At 40.3% G+C, this 22,933-nt stretch overlaps 1 protein-coding gene across 1 annotated transcript in view; it reads left to right on the forward strand.

Annotated features, from left to right (window-relative positions):
- gpc2 (glypican 2) overlaps nucleotides 1-21,692 on the forward strand; it is a 30,456-nt gene extending 8,764 nt beyond the window's left edge. The window contains exons 6-11 of the mRNA XM_061976769.1: nucleotides 715-880; nucleotides 2,600-2,730; nucleotides 5,539-5,685; nucleotides 8,652-8,788; nucleotides 11,634-11,806; nucleotides 19,113-21,692. Of these exons, the coding sequence (XP_061832753.1) occupies nucleotides 715-880; nucleotides 2,600-2,730; nucleotides 5,539-5,685; nucleotides 8,652-8,788; nucleotides 11,634-11,806; nucleotides 19,113-19,387 (1,029 nt within the window). The 3' untranslated portion in view covers nucleotides 19,388-21,692. The remainder of the gene's footprint in view (nucleotides 1-714; nucleotides 881-2,599; nucleotides 2,731-5,538; nucleotides 5,686-8,651; nucleotides 8,789-11,633; nucleotides 11,807-19,112) is intronic.
- The last annotated feature ends 1,241 nt before the right edge of the window (nucleotides 21,693-22,933 follow it).

Genomic DNA, 22,933 nt, shown 5'->3' on the forward strand with positions numbered 1-22,933 from the left:
TCCAGACAGATTTGTTTTTTGTATTTTTGGTCCAATATGGCTCTTTCAACATTTTGGGTTGCCGACCCATAGGTTAGGAGAAATAAACAGGTCCACTTTGTCAAATCCACTTTTTTACCTCCAGAAGTGCACAAACGACACTTAAATCTACCTTTACAAAATAATAAATGAGTTATTGGTATCATTTTCTTGAAGCAGGTATCAGCTTGAAACAAAAAATATTGTGCATCCCTAATTGAAATGACTTGAAATCAATTTAATTGGGGGCATGACCACAATTTTTAACATGGAATGTTCCGTTTAAAAAGAAACCGGCTTTTATTGGAGAGAGTACTTCTACAATATCTCCTTTGAGCTGCTTCTTAATCAAACACACCATCAGCAACTTTTCCATATTTTCATGGATAAAAGTCCCCCAGTTAGATAACATTTTAATGACCTTGGCTGGTGTTGGACTCATTCTGCTTCGGTATGGGCTAGCAGTGTCATGTTTTGTGATGATTTATTTCTTCAATTTGATGAATATCATCCATCTTCTCAGCACCGTCCTGTCGGATGTTTTTAGTCCATCACTGTGGACTTGTGGGGTTTTTTTTGTCTTTTGAGGCATATTTTCCCCTTAAAGTTGAGGTTCTACTAACATGAGAACGTGCAGTTTTACTGTTACAGGGACTTTACCAGTGGTCAATGTTCTGTATTATTTATGTGTCACAGCTGACCCCAGACTCGGAATGCGTGCGTGGCCTGATGCGTCAGTGGTACTGCCCACTTTGTCGAGGAATGCCCTCGCTGCGTCCATGCCGTGCCTTGTGCCTGAACGTGATGAAAGGATGCTTGGCTAACCAGGCCGACCTGGACACAGAGTGGGACTATTTTATCGGTGGGTGAAGGAGGCAGGGTGGGAGGTAGTTTGAATCAGGGATAACATCTACAAACCCCAAAACCAGTGAAGTTGGCACGTTGTGTAAATGGTAAATAAAAACAGAATACAATGATTTGCAAATCCTTTTCACCTTATATTCAATTGAATAGACTGCAACGACAAGATACTTAACGTTCGAACTGGTAAACTTTGTTATTTTTTGGCTCATTTGGAATTTGATGCCGGCAACATGTTTCAAAAAAGCTGGCACAAGTGGCAAAAAAGACTGAGAAAGTTGAGGAATGCTCATCAAAATTTTGGGAACAGGTGGGTGCCATGATTGGGTATAAAAGCAGCTTTCATGAAATGCGCAGTCATTCACAAACAAGGATGGGGCGAGGGTCACCACTTTGTGAACAAATGCGTGAGCAAATTGTCCAAACAGTTTAAGAACAACATTTGTCAACGAGCTATTGCAAAGGAATTTAGGGATTTCACCATCTACGGTCCGTAATATCATCTAAAGGTTCAGAGAATCTGGAGAAATCACTGCACGTAAGCAAGGCCTCAAACCAATGCCCCTGACCTTCGATCCCTCAAGCGGTACAGCATCAAAAAGCGACATCAGTGTGTAAAGGATATCACCACATGGGCTCGGGAACACTTCAGAAAACCACTGTCAGTAACTACAGTTCGTCGCTACATCTGTAAGTGCAAGTTAAAACTCTACGATGCAAAGTGAAAGCCATTTATCAACAACACCCAGAAATGCCACCGGCTTCGCTGGGCCCGAGCTCATCTAAGATGGACTGATGCAAAGTGGAAAAGTTGGTCTTGACGAGTCCACATTTCAAATTGTTTTTGGAAACTGTGGATGTCGTGTCCTCCGTACCAAAGAGGAAAAGAACCATTCGGATTGTTTTAGGTGTAAACTTCAATAGCCAGGATCTGTGATGGTATGGGGTTGTATTAGTGCCTAAGGCATGGGTAACTTACACATCTGTGAAGGCACCATTAATTCTGAAAGGTACATACAGGTTTTGGAGCAACATATGTTGCCATCTAAGCAATGTTATCATGGACGCCCCTGCTTATTTCAGCAAGACAATGCCAAGCCACATTCTGCAGGTGTCACAACAGCGTGGCTTCATAGTAAAAAACTGTGGGTACTCGACTGGCCTGCCTGTAGTCCAGACCTGTCTCCCATTGAAAATGTGTGGTGCAATATGAAGCCTAAAATACCACAATGGAGACCCCGGACTGTTGAACAACTTAAGCTGTACATCAAGCAAGAATGGGAAAGAATTCCACCTGAAAAGCTTAAAAAATGTGTCTCCTCAGTTCCCAAACATTTACTGAGTGTTGTTAAAAGGAAAGGCCATGTAACACAGTGGTAAAAATGCCCCTGTGACAACTTTTTTGCAATGTGTTGCTGCCATTAAATTCCAAGTTAATGATTATTTGCAAAACAAAATTACATTTCTCAGTTGGAACATTAAATATCTTGTCTTTGCAGTCTATTCAATTGAATATAAGTTGAAAAGGATTTGCAAATCATTGTATTCTGTTTTTATTTACCATTTACACAACGTGCCAACTTCACTGGTTTTGGGGTTTGCATTATCAAATGTAATAAATAACCTTCTCTTTCAACTTGTTTTTACACAACCACTCATGTTAGCATTTCTCTAGTAGCCTACCTGCGATTGTAGACTCACCTGCTCTGTCTCCCATCAGACGCCCTCTACCAGGTTGCAGAGAAGTTGGAGGGGCCCTTCAACATGGAGTTGGCGGCAGACTCCATCTCCGTCAAAGTGTCTGAAGCCATCATGCACATGCAAGAAAACAGCGTCAGCATCTCCACCAAGGCAAGAATCGTTTCTTTTGTTTTGTTTATTCTCTTGGTCCTTGACCTTTTTTTAGACTAGGAAGCGGCTAAGAGCAACCGGCACAGCCAGCGTCTAATTTTCCTGCGTTCAGAGCCAACCGATTATGGGAGACTGTTGTCATGGAGATGTGTCACCTGTTGACAGGCGTTCTCAAGCTGTTATTCCTAATTATTAGTTAATGATGGATTTATTTTTAAGCTTGTGAATGCTTGTTGTATTGGGACATGTACCTATAAAAACACGCAGAAAATCCAGAAGATGTCCCGGAAAAAGTCCTCACGGTCCATCCATACACTTAAACCACACCATCTTACTTTACTGTGTGAATGCTCCAAAGCATTCACACATTTGGTTTTTCTACACCAAAATTCATCTATTTATTAGGGACTGCAATGTCCCATTGGGACTGAGGACACTATTGTAATTGTAAGGTTTTATTATTATTATTCCGCCGCCTCTTTGAGCTGTAATTTGACCCCCTTAACATGCTTCAAAACTCACCATATTTGACACACACATCAGGACTGGCAAAAATAGCGATCTAATCAAAAAAGCTAGCCCCAAAACTCAAAATTGCGCTCTTGTTGTCTCGCTCGTATGATGTCGGTTGTTGTCTTGTATGATGTTGGTTGTTGTCTCGCTTCTATGATGTCGGTTGTTGTCTTGTATGATGTTGGTTGTTGTCTCGCTCGTATGATGTCGGTTGTTGTCTCGTGTGATGTTGGTTGTTGTCTCGCTCGTATGATGTCGGTTGTTGTCTTGTATGATGTTGGTTGTTGTCTCGCTCGTATGATGTCGGTTGTTGTCTCGTGTGATGTTGGTTGTTGTCTCGCTCGTATGATGTCGGTTGTTGTCTTGTATGATGTTGGTTGTTGTATCGCTCGTATGATGTCGGTTGTTGTCTTGTATGATGTTGGTTGTTGTCTCGCTCGTGTGATGTTGGTTGTTGTCTCGCACGTATGATGTCGGTTGTTGTGTCGCTCGTATGATGTTGGTTGTTGTCTCGTGTGATGTTGGTTGTTGTCTCGCACGTATGGTGTCGGTTGTTGTCTCGCTCGTATGATGTCGGTTGTTGTCTTGTATGATGTTGGTTGTTGTCTCGCTCGTATGATGTTGGGTGTTGTCTCGTATGATGTTGGTTGTTGTCTCGCTCGTATGATGTCGGTTGTTGTCTCGTATGATGTCGGTTGTTGTCTCGCTCGTATGATGTCGGTTGTTGTCTCGCTCGTATGATGTCGGTTGTTGTCTCGTATGATGTTGGTTGTTGTCTCGCTAGTATGATGTCGGTTGTTGTCTCGTATGATGTCGGTTGTTGTCTCGCTCGTATGATGTCGGTTGTTGTCTTGTATGATGTTGGTTGTTGTCTCGCTCGTATGATGTCGGTTGTTGTCTCGTGTGATGTTGGTTGTTGTCTCGTTCGTATGATGTCGGTTGTTGTCTTGTATGATGTTGGTTGTTGTATCGCTCGTATGATGTCGGTTGTTGTCTCGTGTGATGTTGGTTGTTGTCTCGCTCGTATGATGTCGGTTGTTGTCTTGTATGATGTTGGTTGTTGTCTCGCTCGTGTGATGTTGGTTGTTGTCTCGCACGTATGATGTCGGTTGTTGTGTCGCTCGTATGATGTTGGTTGTTGTCTCGTGTGATGTTGGTTGTTGTCTCGCACGTATGGTGTCGGTTGTTGTCTCGCTCGTATGATGTCGGTTGTTGTCTTGTATGATGTTGGTTGTTGTCTCGCTCGTATGATGTCGGTTGTTGTCTCGTATGATGTTGGTTGTTGTCTCGCTCGTATGATGTTGGTTGTTGTCTTGCTCGTATGATGTCGGTTGTTGTCTCGCTCGTATGATGTCGGTTGTTGTCTCGTATGATGTTGGTTGTTGTCTCGCTCGTATGATGTCGGTTGTTGTCTCGCTCGTATGATGTCGGTTGTTGTCTCGCTCGTATGATGTCGGTTGTTGTCTCGTGTGATGTTGGTTGTTGTCTCGCACGTATGATGTCGGTTGTTTTGTGTGATGTTGGTTGTTGTCTCGCACGTATGATGTCGGTTGTTGTCTCGTGTGATGTTGGTTGTTGTCTCGCACGTATGATGTCGGTTGTTTTGTGTGATGTTGGTTGTTGTCTCGCTCGTATGATGTCGGTTGTTGTCTTGTATGATGTTGGTTGTTGTCTCGCCCGTATGATGTCGGTTGTTGTCTCGTGTGATGTTGGTTGTTGTCTCGCACGTATGATGTCGGTTGTTTTGTGTGATGTTGGTTGTTGTCTCGCACGTATGATGTCGGTTGTTGTCTCGTGTGATGTTGGTTGTTTTCTCGCACGTATGATGTCGGTTGTTGTCTCGCACGTATGATGTCGGTTGTTGTCCCGCTGATATGATGTCGGTTGTTGTCTCGTATGATGTTGGTTGTTGTCTCGCTCGTGTGATGTTGATTGTTGTCTCGCTCGTGTAATGTTGGTTGTTGTCTCGCACGTATCATGTCGGTTGTCGTCTCGCTGTAATGTCCATTTCGAGTCACGCAACACATTCCCACGCACAGCGGGATGACAGTCCGACAGTGAGACTGAAGCTTGGCAAGCCAACCCACCTGAGAGGCACCCACGTCTTGCTCTCATACGTGGCAGCGCTTCAAGGAACCGGGAGTTCTTTCCTTCGCAGCTTGGCTTTTTTCCTTGAAGGGAAAGAAAGACAAAGTGAGGCGGTTTGGCTGAAGGCAGTAAAAACACCACCTCAGATTTGTCCGACCAAACTTTCGCCGACAGACTGTGGATCTGAATTCAATGTTGTTCTTGTAGGTGTTCCAAGGTTGTGGAAATCCCAGAAATCTTCAAGGACGGTCCAAGCGCTCCCCCAAAGAGCCGGGTGGCAACAGGAGGCCTTTCCGCACCTACACCCCAGAGGAAAAACCCACCACTGCTGCAGGCACCAACCTGGACCGACTGGTGAGAACAGTCGTGCTTTTTAAACCATTTTGCCCGAATGTGTGCATAAAAGACAAAATTAATAAAATTGCAGTTCAATTACGTTAATAATATTGTATGTAAAGATTTGTGTTGACTATAAATAATCAGGTTTAAACAATAAACAAAAAGACAACTATAAAAATTTGGTTTAATTCACTATGTTCTAGGGCTGCAACAATTGAAATATATCGATTCATTTGAGTAGAAAAAAGCTCTGATATACAAAACCCAAAACCAGTGAAGTTGGCACGTTGTGTAATTCGTAAATAAAAACAGAATACAATGATTTGCTAATCCTTTTCAACCTATATTCAATTGAGTAGACTGCAAAGACAAGATATTTAATGTTCCAACTGAGAAACTTCTTTTTTTTTTTGAAAATAATCATTAACTTAGAATTTAATGGCAGCAACACATTGCAAATAAGTTGGCACAGGGACATTTTTACCACTGTGTTGCATGGCCTTTCCTTTTAACAACACTCAGTAAACGTTTGGGAACTGAGGAGACCAATTTTTGAAGCTTTTCAGGTGGAATTCTTTCCCATTCTTGCTTGATGTACAGCTTAAGTTGTTCAACATTCCGGGGGTCTCCGTTGTGGTATTTTAGGCTTCATAATACGCCACACATTTTCAATGGGAGACAGTTCTGGACTACAGGCAGGCCAGTCTAGTACCCGCACTCTTTTACTATGAAGCCACGCTGTTGTGACACGTGGCTTGGCATTGTCTTGCTGAAATAAGCAGGGGCGTCCATAATGTTGCTTGGTTGGCAACATATGTTGCTCCAAAACCTGTATGTACCTTTCAGCATTAATGGTACCTTCACAGATGTGTAAGTTACCCATGTCTTGGGCACTAATGCACCCCCATACCATCACAGATGCTGGCTTTTCAACTTTGCGCCTATAACAATCCGGATGGTTCTTTTCCTCTTTGCTGCGGAGGACACAACGTCCACATTTTCCAGAAACAATTTGAAATGTGGACTCGTCAGACCACAGAACACTTTTCCACCTTGCATCAGTCCATCTTAGATGAGCCCGGGCCCAGCGAAGCCGGCGGCGTTTCTGGGTGTTGTTGATAAATGGCTTTGGCTTTGCATAGTAGAGTTTTAACTTGCACTTACAGATGTAGCGACCAACTGTAGTTACTGACAGTGGTTTTCTGAAGTGTTCCTGAGCCCATGTGGTGGTATCCTTTACACACTGATGTCTCTTGTTGATGCAGTACCGCCTGAGGGATCGAAGGTCCGTAATATCATCGCTTCCGTGCAGTGATTTCTCCAGATTCTCTAAAACTTTTGATGATATTACAGACCGTAGATGGTGAAATCCCTAAACTCCTTGCAATAGCTGGTTGAGAAATGTAGTTCTTAAACTGTTGGACAATTTGCTCACGCATTTGTTCACAAAGTGGTGACCCTCGCCCCATCCTTGTTTGTGAATGACGGCGCATTTCATGGAAGCTACTTTTATACCCAATCATGGCACCCACCTGTTCCCAATGAGCCTGTTCACCTGTGGGATGTTCCAAATAAGTGTTTGATGAGCATTCCTCAACTTTGTCAGTCTTTTTGAAACATCTTGCAGGCATCAAATTCCAAATGAGCTAATAATGTGCAAAAAATAACAAAGTTTACCAGTTCGAACGTTAAGTATCTTGTCTTTGCAGTGTAGTCAATTGAATATAAGTTGGAAAGGATTCACAAATCATTATATTCTGTCTTTATTTACCATTTACACAACGTGCCAACGGGGGCAGGGGTTAGTGCATGTGCCTCACAATACGAAGGTCCTGAGTTCAATCCCGGGCTCGGCATCTTTCTGTGTGGAGTTTGCATGTTCTCCCCGTGACTGCGTGTGTTCCCTCCGGGTACTCCGGCTTCCTCCCACCTCCAAAGACATGCACCTGGGGATAGGTTGATTGGCAACACTAAATTGGCCCTAGTGTGTGAATGTGAGTGTGAATGTTGTCTGTCTATCTGTGTTGGCCCTGTGATGCATACTTGCCAACCTTGAGACCTCCAAATTCGGGAGATTGGAGGGGGTTGAGGGGGGGGGGGGATTTGGTGGTAGCGGGGGTGTATATTGTAGTGCTGCAAGGGATTCTGGGTATTTGTTCTGTTGTGTTTATGTTGTGTTACGGTGCGGATGTTCTCCCGAAATGTGTTTGTCATTCTTGTTTGGTGTGGGTTCACAGTGTGGCGCATATTTGTAACCGTGTTAAAGTTGTTTATACGGCCACCCTCAATGTGACCTGTATGGCTGCATCCACTTGTGTGTGTGTGTAAAAGCTGCATATATTATGTGACTGGGCCGGCACGCTGATTGTATGGAGGAAATGTGGACGTGATGACAGGTTGGAGAAGACGCTCAAGGCAGTGCCTTTGAGGCACACCCCCAATATTGTTGTCCGGGTGGAAATCGGGAGAAATTCGGGAGAATGGTTGCGCTGGGAGATTTTCGGGAGGGGCACTGAAATTCGGGAGTCTCCCGGGAAAATCGGGAGGGTTGGCAAGTATGCTGCGATGAGGTGGCGACTTGTCCAAGGTGTACCACGCCTTCCGCCCGAATGCCGCTGAGATAGGCTCCAGTACCCCCCCCGCGACGCCAAAAGGGACAAGCAGTAGAAAATGGAAGGATGGATGGATTGTCAACGTGCCAACTTCACTGGTTTTGGGTTTTGTAGTTTGACTCTTGTAAACAAAATAATGATGTGCACAACTTCATGTTTTAAAATATGAGATGATGTCAGTTGGTCTGCTTTGGCACGTGAGAAGGAGACTTCACAACCTTTCTTCGGCCACATAGCAAACATGTCTTTCCAACCATATTCTGTTTCCCACCAAACTCTGACTCGTGTGGGTGGAAGGGACGCAAAGCGCCGCGGCTTCCACGCGCTCCAGAACACTTTTAGTCCGACTCACAGGCTGCCTCCGTGCAGGTTACCGAACTGAAGGAGCGTCTGCGGCCCATGGGGAGCTTCTGGGTGTCCCTCCCACACACCATCTGCAGCGATGACAAAATGGCTGCCGACGTCACCAACGAGGATCGCTGCTGGAACGGGCAGACCCGCGGGAGGTGAACATTGCTCGGTGTCAGGTTCAAACACTGATGACGTCTATGAATCAGACAAGAAACAAGGAATCATGCGGAGACAGAGTTCAATTTAACTCATGCACTGCAAAAACTGAAATCTAAGTAAGATGAAATATCTCAAATAAGGGTGATATTTGCTTATTTTCTGTCTGATAAGATAATTCTTCTCACTAAGCAGATTTTATGTTAGAGTGTTTTACTTGTTTTAAGGGTTTTGGTCCTAAATGATCTCAGTCAGATATTACAGCTTGTTGCTGAGATTTGAGGACCTATATTGAGTAAAACATGCTTGAAACTAGAATATCAACTGTTGCAAAGCTGTGTCATCAACAGTCACAAGTATAAAACTACTTTTTTAAAGTAATCATTTCTTACTTCAAGCATGAAAAAAAAAAATCATGATGCCGAGTGCATATCATTATGTCAAGATAATGGCACTAGCATGTACTTAATTTAAGAATATTTTTCAACATATTGAGCAAAAAGGTCTAATTTTTTTTTCTACCAAGAAAAATGTGCTTGTTATTAGTGAGAATATACTTATTTTAAGGTATTTTTGGGTTCATTGAGGTTAGCTAATTAGGGACCGAGTCCCTTTGGGACAGAGGACCCTATTGTATTTCTAGCGTTTTATTATTATACCGCCGCCTCTTTGAGCTGTAATTTGACCCCCTTAACATGCTTCAAAACTCACCAAATTGGACACACACATCAGGACTGGCGAAAATTGCGATCTAATCAAAAAACCAAACCCCAAAACTCAAAATTGTGCTCTAGCTGCCTGTAACTCCCAGTAGGAATGTCATAGAGACATGAAATAAAAACCTCTATGTAGGTCTCACTTAGACCTATATTTCATACACTGACAACCCCCAGCAAAAATCAACAGGAAGTTTGCAATTCCCCCTTCAAAACAAAAGTTGTGTAAAAACAGTCACCTTTTTTCAAACATTATCTCCTCTGAGCGTTGTTTGTTGTGTTGGCTTCAAATTAGCACAGGAGAGAGATTGAACCCTTCTGATTAAAAGTTGATGAAAGAGTTTTAAGTACTGCTCCGGTTTGGATTTTATGAGTCCTCAAAGTCGGTCACGTCCATCGCTGCTTGCAGCTTTAATTGTACTTGTTTTGGAAAGTCTTGACAAGCCGAATTTTCTTGTTCTATTGGCAGGTACCGTATTTTTCGGACTATAAGTCGCAGTTTTTTTCATAGTTTGGCCGGGGGTGTGACTTATGTGTGAAATTATTAACACATTACCGTAAAATATCAAATAATATTATTTATCTCATTCACGTAAGAGACTAGACGTATAAGATTTCATGGGATTTAGTGATTAGTAGTGACAGATTGTTTGGTAAACGTATAGCATGTTCTATATGTTATAGTTATTTGAATGATACCATAATATGTTACGTTAACATACCAGGCACGTTCTCAGTTGGTTATTTATGTGTCATATAACGTACACTTATTCAGCCTGTTGTTCACTATTCTTTATTTATTTTAAATTGCCTTTCAAATGTCTATTCTTGGTGTTGGCTTTTATCAAATAAATTTCCCCCAAAAAATGCGACTTATACTCCAGTGCGACTTATATATGTTTTTTTCCTTCTTTATTATGCATTTTCGGCCGGTGCGACTTATACTCCGAAAAATACGGTAATTTTGCTTAGTTCAAAATAAAATACCCTTAATTTTTATTTTTTTTTCTTGTTTTTGAACACTAATTTTTTGCAGTGTGAGGAGACACGTGTTTCAGACTGTATTCTAGTTACCGATCCAAACTACGTTCTAAAAATCAAGCCCGCGCGCCTCCTCTGATTATTTGGAAGGTCCCTGTTACAGCACTGAAGCTGTCGCTGAGGGAAGGGGCTAATCTCGACAACTCCAGTTAGACACAATATATAATTATAGAACAGTGGTTCTTAACCTGGGTTCGATCGAACCCTAGGGGTTTGGTGAGTCGGCCCCAGGGGTTCGGCGTAGGTCAAAACACACCCGACTTCATCGTGTAAATAAAAACTTCTCCCTATCGGTGTATTACGGATACGGCAACATCAGAAGTCAGACTGATTTGCAGATGTGTAATTTGTTGTGAGTTTATGCACTGTGTTGGTTTTGTTGTTTAAACAAGGTGATGTTCATGCACGGTTCATTTTGTGCACCAGTAATAAAACATGGTAACACTTTAGTATGGGGAACATATTCACCATTAATTAGTTGCTTATTAAAATGCAAATTAGTAACATATTGGCTCTTAACTAGTCATTATTAAGTACTTATTAATGACTTATTCGGCATGGCCTTATTATAACCCTAATCCTCTAACCCTAACCCTAACCAAATAACTCTAAATTAAGTCTTTGTTACTTAGAATATGTTCCTCATACTAAAGTGTTACCAAAAACATATAACTTTGTCTTGAATTTGAAAAAAATAAAACATTTTATTTTTCACTAAAGAAGGGTTCGGTGAATGCGCATATGAAACTGGTGGGGTTCGGTACCTCCAACAAGGTTAAGAACCACTGTTATAGAATAAATGAAAATTAGTTGACGCAGGTCATATCGCCTTGTCTCTGCTCTGTCTGCATCACGGCGGTGTTCGGCCTTGGCAGTCAGCAGGCCGAGTCTAGACACAACACTGATAAAGACGGCTGGCAATCTTTTGGATTGCCAGCTTGCACAGATACAAAAATAAATACCACTTCAGCACAATTGACAATAATTTATAGTAACAGCCCTTAAGCATAAAGTTATGATGATAATATATACATCATTATTCTAACACTCAGCGAGTCGTTAACGTTTCTTTGCGTGGACTTTTCAGGTATCTCCCGGAGGTGACGGGTGACGGCCTGGCCAGTCAGATCAACAACCCGGAGATAGAGGTGGACCTCGGACGGCCCGATGTGAGGACGAGGCAGCTGCTCATGGAGCTGAGGGTGGTCACCAACAAGCTGAGACACGCACAGGCTGGACAGGACGTGGACTTCATGGACAGTCAGTGCCTTCACACAGTCTTAAAGTTAAAGTTAAAGTACCAATGATAGTCACACACACACTAGGTGGGGCGAAATTATTCTCTGCATTTGACCCATCACCCTTGATCACCCCCTGGGAGGTGAGGGGAGCAGTGAGCAGCACGTGCCCGGGAATCATTTTTGGTGATTTAACCCCCAATTCCAACCCTTCATGCTGAGTGCCAAGCTTGTTCATATCCCTCAAATGTTGGCCCTCAAAAAAGTTGTTTCTCAAGTTGGGGCGGCATAGCTCGGTTGGTAGAGTGGCCGTGCCAGCAACTTGAGGGTTCCAGGTTCGATCCCCGCTTCCGCCGTCCTAGTCAATGCCGTTGTGTCCTTGGGCAAGACACTTTACCCACCTGCTCCCAGTGCCACTCACACTGGTTTAAATGTAACTTAGATATTGGGTTTCACTATGTAAAGCGCTTTGAGTCACTAGAGAAAAGTGCTATATAAATACAATTCACTTCACAAGTAAGGTGTTTCGTCTAGGGATGTTCCGAGCAGGCATTTATGGTGCTGATTACGAGACCGATAATTTTTCGGACTATAAGGCGCACTTAAAATCCTTTCATTTTCTCAAAAATCGACAGTGCGCCTTATAACCCGGTGCGCCTAATGTACGGAATAATTGTGGTTGTGCTTGCCGACCTCAAAGTTATTTTTTTGGTACATGGTGTAATAAGTGTGACCAGTAGATGGCAGTCACACATAGGAGATACGTGTAGACTAGGGATGTCCGATAATATCGGACTGCCGATATTATCGGCCGATAAATGCTTTAAAATGTAATATCGGAAATTATCGGTATCGGTTTCAAAATTATCGGTATCGGTTTCAAAAAGTAAAATGTATGACTTTTTAAAACGCCGCTGTGTACACGGACGTAGGGAGAAGTACAGAGCGCCAATAAACCTTGAAGGCACTGCCTTTGCGTGCCGGCCCAATCACATAATATCTATGGCTTTTCGCACACACAAGTGAATGCAATGCATACTTGGTCAACAGCCATACAGGTCACACTGAGGGTGGCCGTATAAACAAGTTTAACACTGTTACAAATATGCGCCACACTGTGAACCTACACCAAACAAGAATGACAAACATATTTCGGGAGAACATCCGCACCGTAACACAACATAAACAAATACCCAGAACCCCTTGCAGCACTAAGTCTTCCGGGACGCTACAATATACACCCCCGCTACCTCCTACCCACCCCACCACCCCCTAACCCCGCCCACCTCAACCTCCTAATGCATGTCCCAAATTCCAAGCTGCTGTTTTGAGGCATGTTAAAAAAAATAATGCACTTTGTGACTTCAATAATAAATATGGCAGTGCCATGTTGGCATTTTTTTCCATAACTTAAGTTGAAGTTGTTTTCTTATTTTGAAAAAGCTTCTTACATTGTTTAATGCATCCAGCGGGGCATCACAACAAAATTAGGCATAATAATGTGTTAATCCCACAACTGTATATATCGGTATCGGTTGATATCGGTTGATATCGGTATCGGTAATTAAGAGTTGGACAATATCGGAATATCGGATATCGGCAAAAAAGCCATTATCGGACGTCTCTAGTGTAGACTGCAAGATGACACCAGTAGACAACACCAAAACTTTAAATGATTCATTGAGAATATAGAACATTAGACACGGCGCTCAAAAATCTATCAAAATGTTTTAGTACGACTTTGGTAAGCGATGAAGACGCACCGCTCGATGGATTGTCAAGAGTATTACGGCTACCATAGTCAGACGTACTCTGCTTCAACATACGGGTATTATTATGGTGTGTGTATAAGGACCGCAAAATGGCACCTATTTGCAGACATTATAGCCGTACTCAGGGGCCTAGTGGTTGGAGTGTCCGCCCTGAGATCGGTAGGTTGTGAGTTCAAACCCCGGCCGAGTCATACCAAAGTCTATAAAAATGGGACCCATTACCTCCCTGCTTGGCACTCAGTATCAAGGGTTGGAATTGGGGGTTAAATCATCAAAAATGATTCCCGGGCGTGGCCACCACTGCTGCCTACTGCTCCCCTCACCTCCCAGGGGGTGATCAAGGGTGATGGGTCAAATGCAGAGAATAATTTCGCCACACCTAGTGTGTGTGTGTGACAATCATTGGTACTTTAACTTTAAAAACAATTTTATCTGCCGTTTTGTTTCGCTAAATTATGCAAAACCATATTTTCCTACCTTCTGGTACCTGCTGATGTGTATTTGGGATCTGCATAAATCCTGAAAATTTGTGCGCGTCCGCCATTGTAGTCCGTGCCGACACCGTAGTCGATAATCTTCTTCTTTTTCTCTATCTTCTTGTCATGGGACATTCATCCTCCGCTGTTGCCATTTCTAATATAAAGTAGTGTAAAGTTCTTACTTATATCTGTCAGTAAACTCACCATGGAAGAGCTTAAAACATACCAGTGTAGTGAGTTTACATTATTCGCCCAAGGAACTTTAGTTATTCGAGACGGTTTTTCACGGGGACACATTTCCGGCGTGGTTGTCGCACTAGTGAGCCACGGATGAGGAGATGCTGCTCCATTATTGATTCACGTAAAGTCTGAATGTCATTAAAACAGTTAGTGCCATCTTTTGACACTTCTTCCACCCCCGTCCTTGCACGCTACAACAAAGATGGCGGGGAGAAGACGCTGTCGAAGTGGAGGCACATGAATAAGACCGCCCACAAAACGGCGCATCCGGAAGCGTCTGTCAGAAAGCGGCTTGAAGATGATCTGTAAAACATCATCTATGCAACATTTTGACCAAAGAACTACCATTACATGTTATGTAGACCACAAGGAAGTCTTTTACATTTAGAAAAAAAAAAAAAAAAATTACTCCTTTAATGCACCCTATAATCCGATGCACCTTTTGTATGAAAATAGACGTGAATAGACCTGGTCATCAGCAGTGCGCCTTATAATCCTGTGCGCCTTATGGTCCAGAAAATACGGTAATAACACAGAGATGCAATGCAGGCGGGTTTTTTTTTTAATTTAAAACTGTCATTGCGCAAAAATTCATAATGAATCAAAATATATGTTGGTATAAATTATTGACGTATTCAAGGCTCCAATTATTTCACATCAAATATTCCACTTTTGTGGAGAAAATATAATACATTTTGTGTGTTCGCCATGTGAATAAAACATGGGTTTCTTTAAAAAAAAAAAAAAGGGCATAATACAAAAATAATTTTAAGAAATGTATTTCGTTTTGTAGGTCTGAAGTCTGGTACTCAAGACCTTTAGTCTGATTTTTTTTTAACTGTCATTGCTCAAAAAAACTATATTGAGCCAAAAGCGATGTTGTTATGAATTATTGACTTATTTAAGGCTCTAATTACTTCACATCAAATATTCCACTTAGAAAATTTTGGGGGTAAAATATTGCATACTGTGTGTTTTTGCCATTAAAAAAAGGTTGTTTTTTTATTTTTTATTTTATTTTTTTTTTTTTATTGACATCCAGCATCAGACATTCCTATCCATTACATCATATTCACATACATCATACATCTGTTTTAACCCTAAATGTCAAAATATTTTTTGTTTATATCCCAACCATACCACCCACCCCACCCCCCAAAAAAGAAAGAAACAGCAAAAAAAAAACAAAGTAGTATCTACAAATACATCAATTAAATAAACAAAAAAAGAAATAATAATACATTAATAATAATTATAATAATCAGAAATGAAATAAAAAAATATATAAAAAAAAAAAAGGGTTTTCTTAGACAAAAAAGGCATAAAACATTTTTTTCAACTTTATGTCAATGAATAGATCTGAAGTTTAAGCATTGAAAGTAAAATAATATATGAATATATGACATAATTTTAACACTGACTGACTGATAACTGAGACCCTTCACCAATTCTGTTGTTTAAAGCTAGCCTAGCTATTAGCTTGCCTGCTCCTGGCTTGCTCAAGGTGTGTAGCCAGTTTAGCCTTGTCCTAACACTTGATAATGACACTTAAGATACTAAGAAATGTAGTTTATTTGCTGTAATAGTGGTGACTATTATTAACTTAGGGCAGTGTCTCCACACTGTGTATGGAGATACACAATTAGCTGCAAGCTTGTCATCTGTGGGACTACAAATAAAGACAATATTAGCCAGAGGGGATCGGTTTTTAAAAGGTATTAATCGGCAATGGCGATCACACACTTTATGGCCCTCGATATGTTCTGAAAACTAAATGAATTCAATATTATTAAGGTATTGTATATTATGTATAACACTAACAACTTCATCACTTGTAACACAAAAGCTAAGATAACAATGTTTTTATTTTATTCTAAATAGCTTAGCATATACGGATATACATTGAATTGGTTTTAGCAGCTTTAGTGTAAAACATTTGATCAAATTTGTCACGTTTCATGTGTCAGGAAAACCGTGACGAATGGGGCCATATGAATCCTCTTTCCACTAAGTAAATGTAAAAAGTAGTCATGCAAATAATTACTTGAGTAAGAGTATAAGTATTTGGTGAAAAAACTACTCAAGTACTGAGTAACTAGTGAGCTGAGGTGGAGTTTAAAGAGAAGGTAAACACTTTAACATTGGGGGAAAAAAAGAGGGAAAACAAACAAAGAAAATAATGAACAGTTTGATGAGGAAAAAAAAGAATATCAGAGACGTGTCCACAAAAAAGACTATAAAAAATATGCTATTATTTAAAATATTTGTATTTAGTTTTGATATCATTTTTAAAAAAGGAAATCCAAAATATACACAATATATGTACAGTACCATACAAATACATACATGTTATATTGAACAGGTACTTTAGAAATATAATTTGTTGGTATTCTGATTTGAATAAGTATGTGTATTATATTGTATTAAACATCCTTCACTGTTTGTATATTTTGTATTTTCATTTACAAATTAAAAAAAAGAGTAATACAAATAAATACAATAAATAATAAAACATAATATAATTTTTCCCCCAATATTATGATTAAAAACGTACATTACAGGCCAAAAGTTTGGACTCCACCTTCTCATTTCAATGTGTTTTCTTTATTTTCATGACTATTTGCCTTGTAGATTGTCACTGAAGGCATCAAAACTATGACACCTGTGAAGTGAAAACCCTTTCAGGTGACTACACTGCAAAAAGTCAGTGTTTAAAAACAAGGGAAAAAAATACAAAAATGAGGGGTATTGTATTTGAACTAAGCAAAATTATCTGCCAACAGAACAAGAAAATTCGGCTTGTCAAGACTTTCCAAAACAAGTAAAATTAGCTAACCTCAATGAACCCCAAAATACCTTAAAATAAGTATATTCTCACTAATAACAAGTGCACTTTTCTTGGTAGAAAAAAAAGAGACCTTTTTGCTCAATATGTTGAATAATATTCTTGAATGCTAGTGCCATTATCTTGACATAATGATATGCGCTCGGCTTCATGATTTATTTTTTCATGCTTGAAGTAAGAAATTATTACTTTAAAAAAGTAGTTTAATAATAATAATAATAATACCTGGGATTTATATAGCGCTTTTCTAAGTACCCAAAGTCGCTTTACATGGAGAACCCATCATTCATTCACACCTGGTGGTGGTAAGCTACTTTCATAGCCACAGCTGCCCTGGGGTAGACTGACGGAAGCGTGGCTGCAATTTGCGCCAACGGCCCCTCCGACCACCACCTATCATTCATCATTCAATTCACCGGTGTGAGTGGCACCGGGGGCAAAGGGTGAAGTGTCCCGCCCAAGGACACAACGGCAGCGATTTTTGGATGGTAAGACGTGGGGAGCGAACCTGCAACCCTCAGGTTTCTGGCACGGTTGCTCTACCCACTATGCCATGCCGCCCCGAATTGATTACACAGCTTTGCATCAGTTGATATTCTAGTTTCAAGCATGTTTTACTCAATGTAGGTCATCAAATCTCAGCAACAAGCTGTAATATCTTACTGAGATCATTTAGGACCAAAACACTTAAAACAAGTAAAACACTCTAACATAAAAATCTGCTTAGTGAGAAGAATTATCTTATCTGACAGAAAATGAGCAATTCAATTTAATCTTACTTAGATTTCCGTTTTTGCAGTGTTCCTCTTGAAGCTCATGGAGAGAATGCCAAGAGTGTGCAAAGCAGTAATCGGAGCAAAGGGTGGCTATTTTGAAGAAACTAGAACATAAAACATGTTTTCAGTTATTTCACCTTTTTTTGTGTTAGGTACATAACCCCAGATGTGTTCATTCATAGTTTTGATGCCTTCAGTGACAATCTACAACACAAGTGTCAAACTCAAGGCCCGGGGGCCAAATCTGGCCCGCCACATTATTTTATGTGGCCCGCGAAAGCCTGGAAATAATATGCGTTAATAAAATGCTTAATCTTTTCCTACTAAATATATTTGTTTTCTTTTCCTTTTGACATTAAAAATCATGTACTGCAAGCAATTGCATATCTTTCAAAATGTAATATTATCAAAATCAAAAAATGACATCATCTAGTATTCCAAAAATATTTCTTGTTAAAATAAAGATAAATACTGTACTTGATTATCTGCTTGACTTATGATTTCAAAACAAATTATCAATCAAATTGTAGACTGCAAAATTGACAACAGATTTTACGTTAATTTTTTTTAACCGTAAAATCAACTTTGGTACTGTTTTTTTCCATATACAGTAAGACACTAAAACATTAAAAAACGAACAAAAATAAACATTAAAACAACAAGATTTTACGGTAAAAAAAAACAACAACTGGCAACTCTATTGCTTGAATTTTACTGCTAAAAACAGTGGTATTGTTTCTCCATTCCATTCTATTTATTCCATTTGTATATGCTGTAAAAAAAAAACAATTGCTTTTATTGTAAAAATTCTGGTGACTGAGCTGCCAGTTTTTAAAGTAAAATAAAAAAACAATTTTGCAGCTTATGTAAAAAAATATATTGTTAATGTTTTATATATATATATATATATATATATATATATATATATATATATACATATACATGTATATTCATATATTACTCATTGTTAAAGGCAGCCCTCTGAGGGCAACCATAACTGCGACGTGGCACTCGATGAAAACGAGTTTAACACCCCTGATCTACAATGTAAATAGTCATGAAAATAAAGAAAAATCATTGAATGAGAAGGTGTGTCCAAACTTTTGGCCTGTACTGTACATGCACAAATAAAGGCCTCACACGATAAAGGCACAACTCCTAATAGTAAATAAATAAGTCACGTGATTAAAACATGACATTCTTGTGCTGCTTTCAGGCGACGAGGGCAGCGGTTCAGGGGGCGAAGACAGCAGAGAAAGATACGACAACGACTGGCCGGGCTACGGTCCTCACTCTCCTCCTCACACCAAGCCCGCCTCTCCCCCGGCCTCCAACCCACACAAGCCTCCTCGGGTGCGGGAGAGAAACAATAAGAGGAACCGCAACCACGGGCGAGGGGTTAATTCTGCCACGAGGCCCCTCACTTGCTCCCCACTTCCTTTCTTACTGCTGTCTTTCATGTTCATGCCACATCGAGCACCTTGGGGCTGAAGGATGCTACTTTTGGTTAGATCAGCAACAACAACAAAAACAGCACAAAAAATGCGAAATGATGATTGTAACACCATTCGAAAAATTCCACATGTGAAACGTTCCGTCTTGAAAAGCAATATGCTGTGATGCTGGGTGGTTTTAACTTATTTATTTACTACTGTCTTTATATTTATTTTGCAATATTTATCCTACTCAGGAGTATCTTCAAAAAAGTGTTTCTGATATACAAACCCCAAAACCAGTGAAGTTGGCACGTTGTGTAAATGGTAAATAAAAACAGAATACAATGATTTGCAAATCCTTTTCAACTTATATTCAATTGAATAGACTGCAAAGACAAAATACTTAACGTTCCAACTGGTAAACTTTGTTATTTTTTTGCAAATATTAGCTCATTTGATGCCTGCAACATGTTTCAAAAAAGCTGGCACAAGTTGAGGAATGCTCATCTAACACTTATTTGGAACATCCCCACAGGTGAACAGGCTAATTGGGAACAGGTGGGTGCCATGATTGGGTATAAAAGCAGCTTCCATGAAATGCTCAGTCATTCACAAACAAGGATGGGGCGAGGGTCACCACTTTGTCAACAAATGCCTGAGCAAATTGTTTAAGAACAACATTTCTCAACCAGCTATTGCAAGGAATTTAGGGATTTCACCATCTACGGTCCGTAATATCATCAAAAGGTTCAGAGAATCTGGAGAAATCACTGCACGTAAGCGATGACATTATGGACCTTCGATCCCTCAGGCGGTACAGCATCAAAAAGCGACATCAGTATGTAAAGGATATCACCACATGGGCTTAGGAACACTTCAGAAAACCACTGTCAGTAACTACAGTTTGTCACTACATCTGTAAATGCAAGTTAAAACTCTACTATGCAAAGCCAAAGCCATTTATCAACAACACCCAGAAATGCCGCCTGCTTCGCTGGGCCCGAGCTCATCTAAGATGGACTGATGCAAAGTGGAAAAGTGTTCTGTGGTCTGACGAGTCCACATTTCAAATTTGTTTTTGGAAACTGTGGACGTCGTGTCCTCCGGAACAAAGAGGAAAAGAACCATCCGGATTGTTCTAGGCGCAAAGTTCCAAAGCCAGCATCTGTGATGGTATGGGGGTGTATTAGTGCTCAAGGCATGGGTAACTTCCATATCTGTGAATGCACCATTAATGCTGAAAGGTACATACAGGTTTTGGAGCAACATATGTTGCCATCCAAGCAACATTATGGACGCCCCTGCTTATTTCAGCAAGAAAATGCCAATCCGTGTGTTACAACAGCGTGGCTTCATAGTAAAAGAGTGCGGGTACTAGACTGGCCTGCCTGTAGTTCAGACCTGTCTCCCATTGAAAATGTGTGGCACATTATGAAGCCTAAAATACCACAGCAGAGACCCCCGGACTGTTGAACAACTTAAGCTGTACATCAAGCAAGAATGGGAAAGAATTCCACCTGAGAAGCTTCAAAAGTTGGTCTCCTCAGTCCTCAAAACGTTTACTGAGTGTTGTTAAAAGGAAAGGCCATGTAACACAGTGGTAAAAATTACCCTGTGAAAACTTTTTTGCAATGTGTTGCTGCCATTAAATTCTAAGTTATTGATTATTTGCAAAAAGAATTTTTTTTTTTTTTAAATCAAACATTAAATATCTTGTCTTTGCAGTCTGTTCAATTGAATATAAGTTGAAAAGGATTTACAAATCATTGTATTCTGTTTTTATTTACCATTTACACAACGTGCCAACTTCACTGGTTTTGGGTTTTGTGGATTATTACCCCCTGATAAACACATAATTGGAATATTGTGTTTGCGTCCCTTTTTATATCAAGTGAAAATGGTCAGTATTTATACATTTTGTGTGCTGCTTTTCTAAGTATTTTTTCTAAAAGCAAGAAAGGAAAAAAAAAGACGTAGTGTCGGATTGAATGTTTTTGACAATGACTCGTATGTGTCCCAAGATGCTGAATGGTTTTTATGAAGAAAAAAGGAAATTTGAATGTAGACATGATAACCCCCCAAAAAAAGCAAACAACAATGACAATGGAGGGGGAAGAATGTATTGATGATTTTAGGTTTGAAATAATGCTGTATTTTTTTTCCTGTACAACACGACATTTTGGTTCATTTGTGTAAATAACAAAGCAAACAAAAAATAGATGCAATATGGTTTAAGTGTTGTGGTTTTGTGTCTTTCCAATTGATCAGCATTTAAAGAACACGTTGGGTGAACGGTGAAAAGAGCGCAATACGTGTTGCCGATGAACAAGTGATATTTTCTGCCTCATTAAAGCAAATGAACAAACCAATTGTTTGCCGTTTGTCATTCTCTGCTGGCCTAACATAACCAGAAATCATAATCATAATTAAAGATAAAAGTATTTTTTATTTACTTTCTCTAAATATCTAAAAGTATTCATATTGTCTTCATGTTTCCCTTCTAGATCAAAAAAGTGTGCTGTTGTTTTTAGGTTAGAGCTTGTATCCAATCAGAATTCAGCTAGCTTATGTTGCCATGCTGTATTAAATCTGCCCAAATTGTGAGTTCAAATACAAACCCCGTTTCCATATGAGTTGGGAAATTGTGTTAGATGTAAATATAAACGGAATACAAATCCTTTTCAACCCATATTCAATTGAATGCACTACAAAGACAAGATATTTGATGTTCAAACTCATAAACTTTTTTTTTTTTTTTTTGCAAATAATAATTAACTTAGAATTTCATGGCTGCAACACGTGACAAAGTAGTTGGGAAAGGGCATGTTCACCACTGTGTTACATGGCCTTTCCTTTTAAACACTCAGTAAACGTTTGGGAACTGAGGAGACACATTTTTTAAATTTCTCAGGTGGAATTCTTTCCCATTCTTGCTTGATGTACAGCTTAAGTTGTTCAACAGTCCGGGGGTCTCCGTTGTGGTATTTTAGGCTTCATAATGCGCCAAACATTTTCAATGGGAGACAGGTCTGGACTACAGGCAGGCCAGTCTAGTACCCGCACTCTTTTACTATGAAACCACGTTGATGTAACACGTGGCTTGGCATTGTCTTGCTGAAATAAGCAGGGGCGTCCATGGTAACGTTGCTTGGATGGCAACATATGTTGCTCCAAAACCTGTATGTACCTTTCAGCATTAATGGTGCCTTCACAGATGTGTAAGTTACCCATGTCTTGGGCACTAATACACCCCCATACCATCACAGATGCTGGCTTTTCAACTTTGCGCCTATAACAATCCGGATGGTTCTTTTCCTCTTTGTTCCGGAGGACACGACGTCCACAGTTTCCAAAAACAAATTTGAAATGTGGACTCGTCAGACCACAGAACACTTTTCCACTTTGCATCAGTCCATCTTAGATGCGCTCAGGCCCAGCGAAGCCGACGGCGTTTCTGGGTGTTGTTGATAAACGGTTTTCGCCTTGCATAGGAGAGTTTTAACTTGCACTTACAGATGTAGCGACCAACTGTAGTTACTGACAGTGGGTTTCTGAAGTGTTCCTGAGCCCATGTGGTGATATCCTTTACACACTGATGTCG

The sequence above is a fragment of the Nerophis lumbriciformis genome, linkage group LG16 (genome assembly GCF_033978685.3).
Source record: "Nerophis lumbriciformis linkage group LG16, RoL_Nlum_v2.1, whole genome shotgun sequence".
NCBI classification, from domain to species: domain Eukaryota; kingdom Metazoa; phylum Chordata; class Actinopteri; order Syngnathiformes; family Syngnathidae; genus Nerophis; species Nerophis lumbriciformis.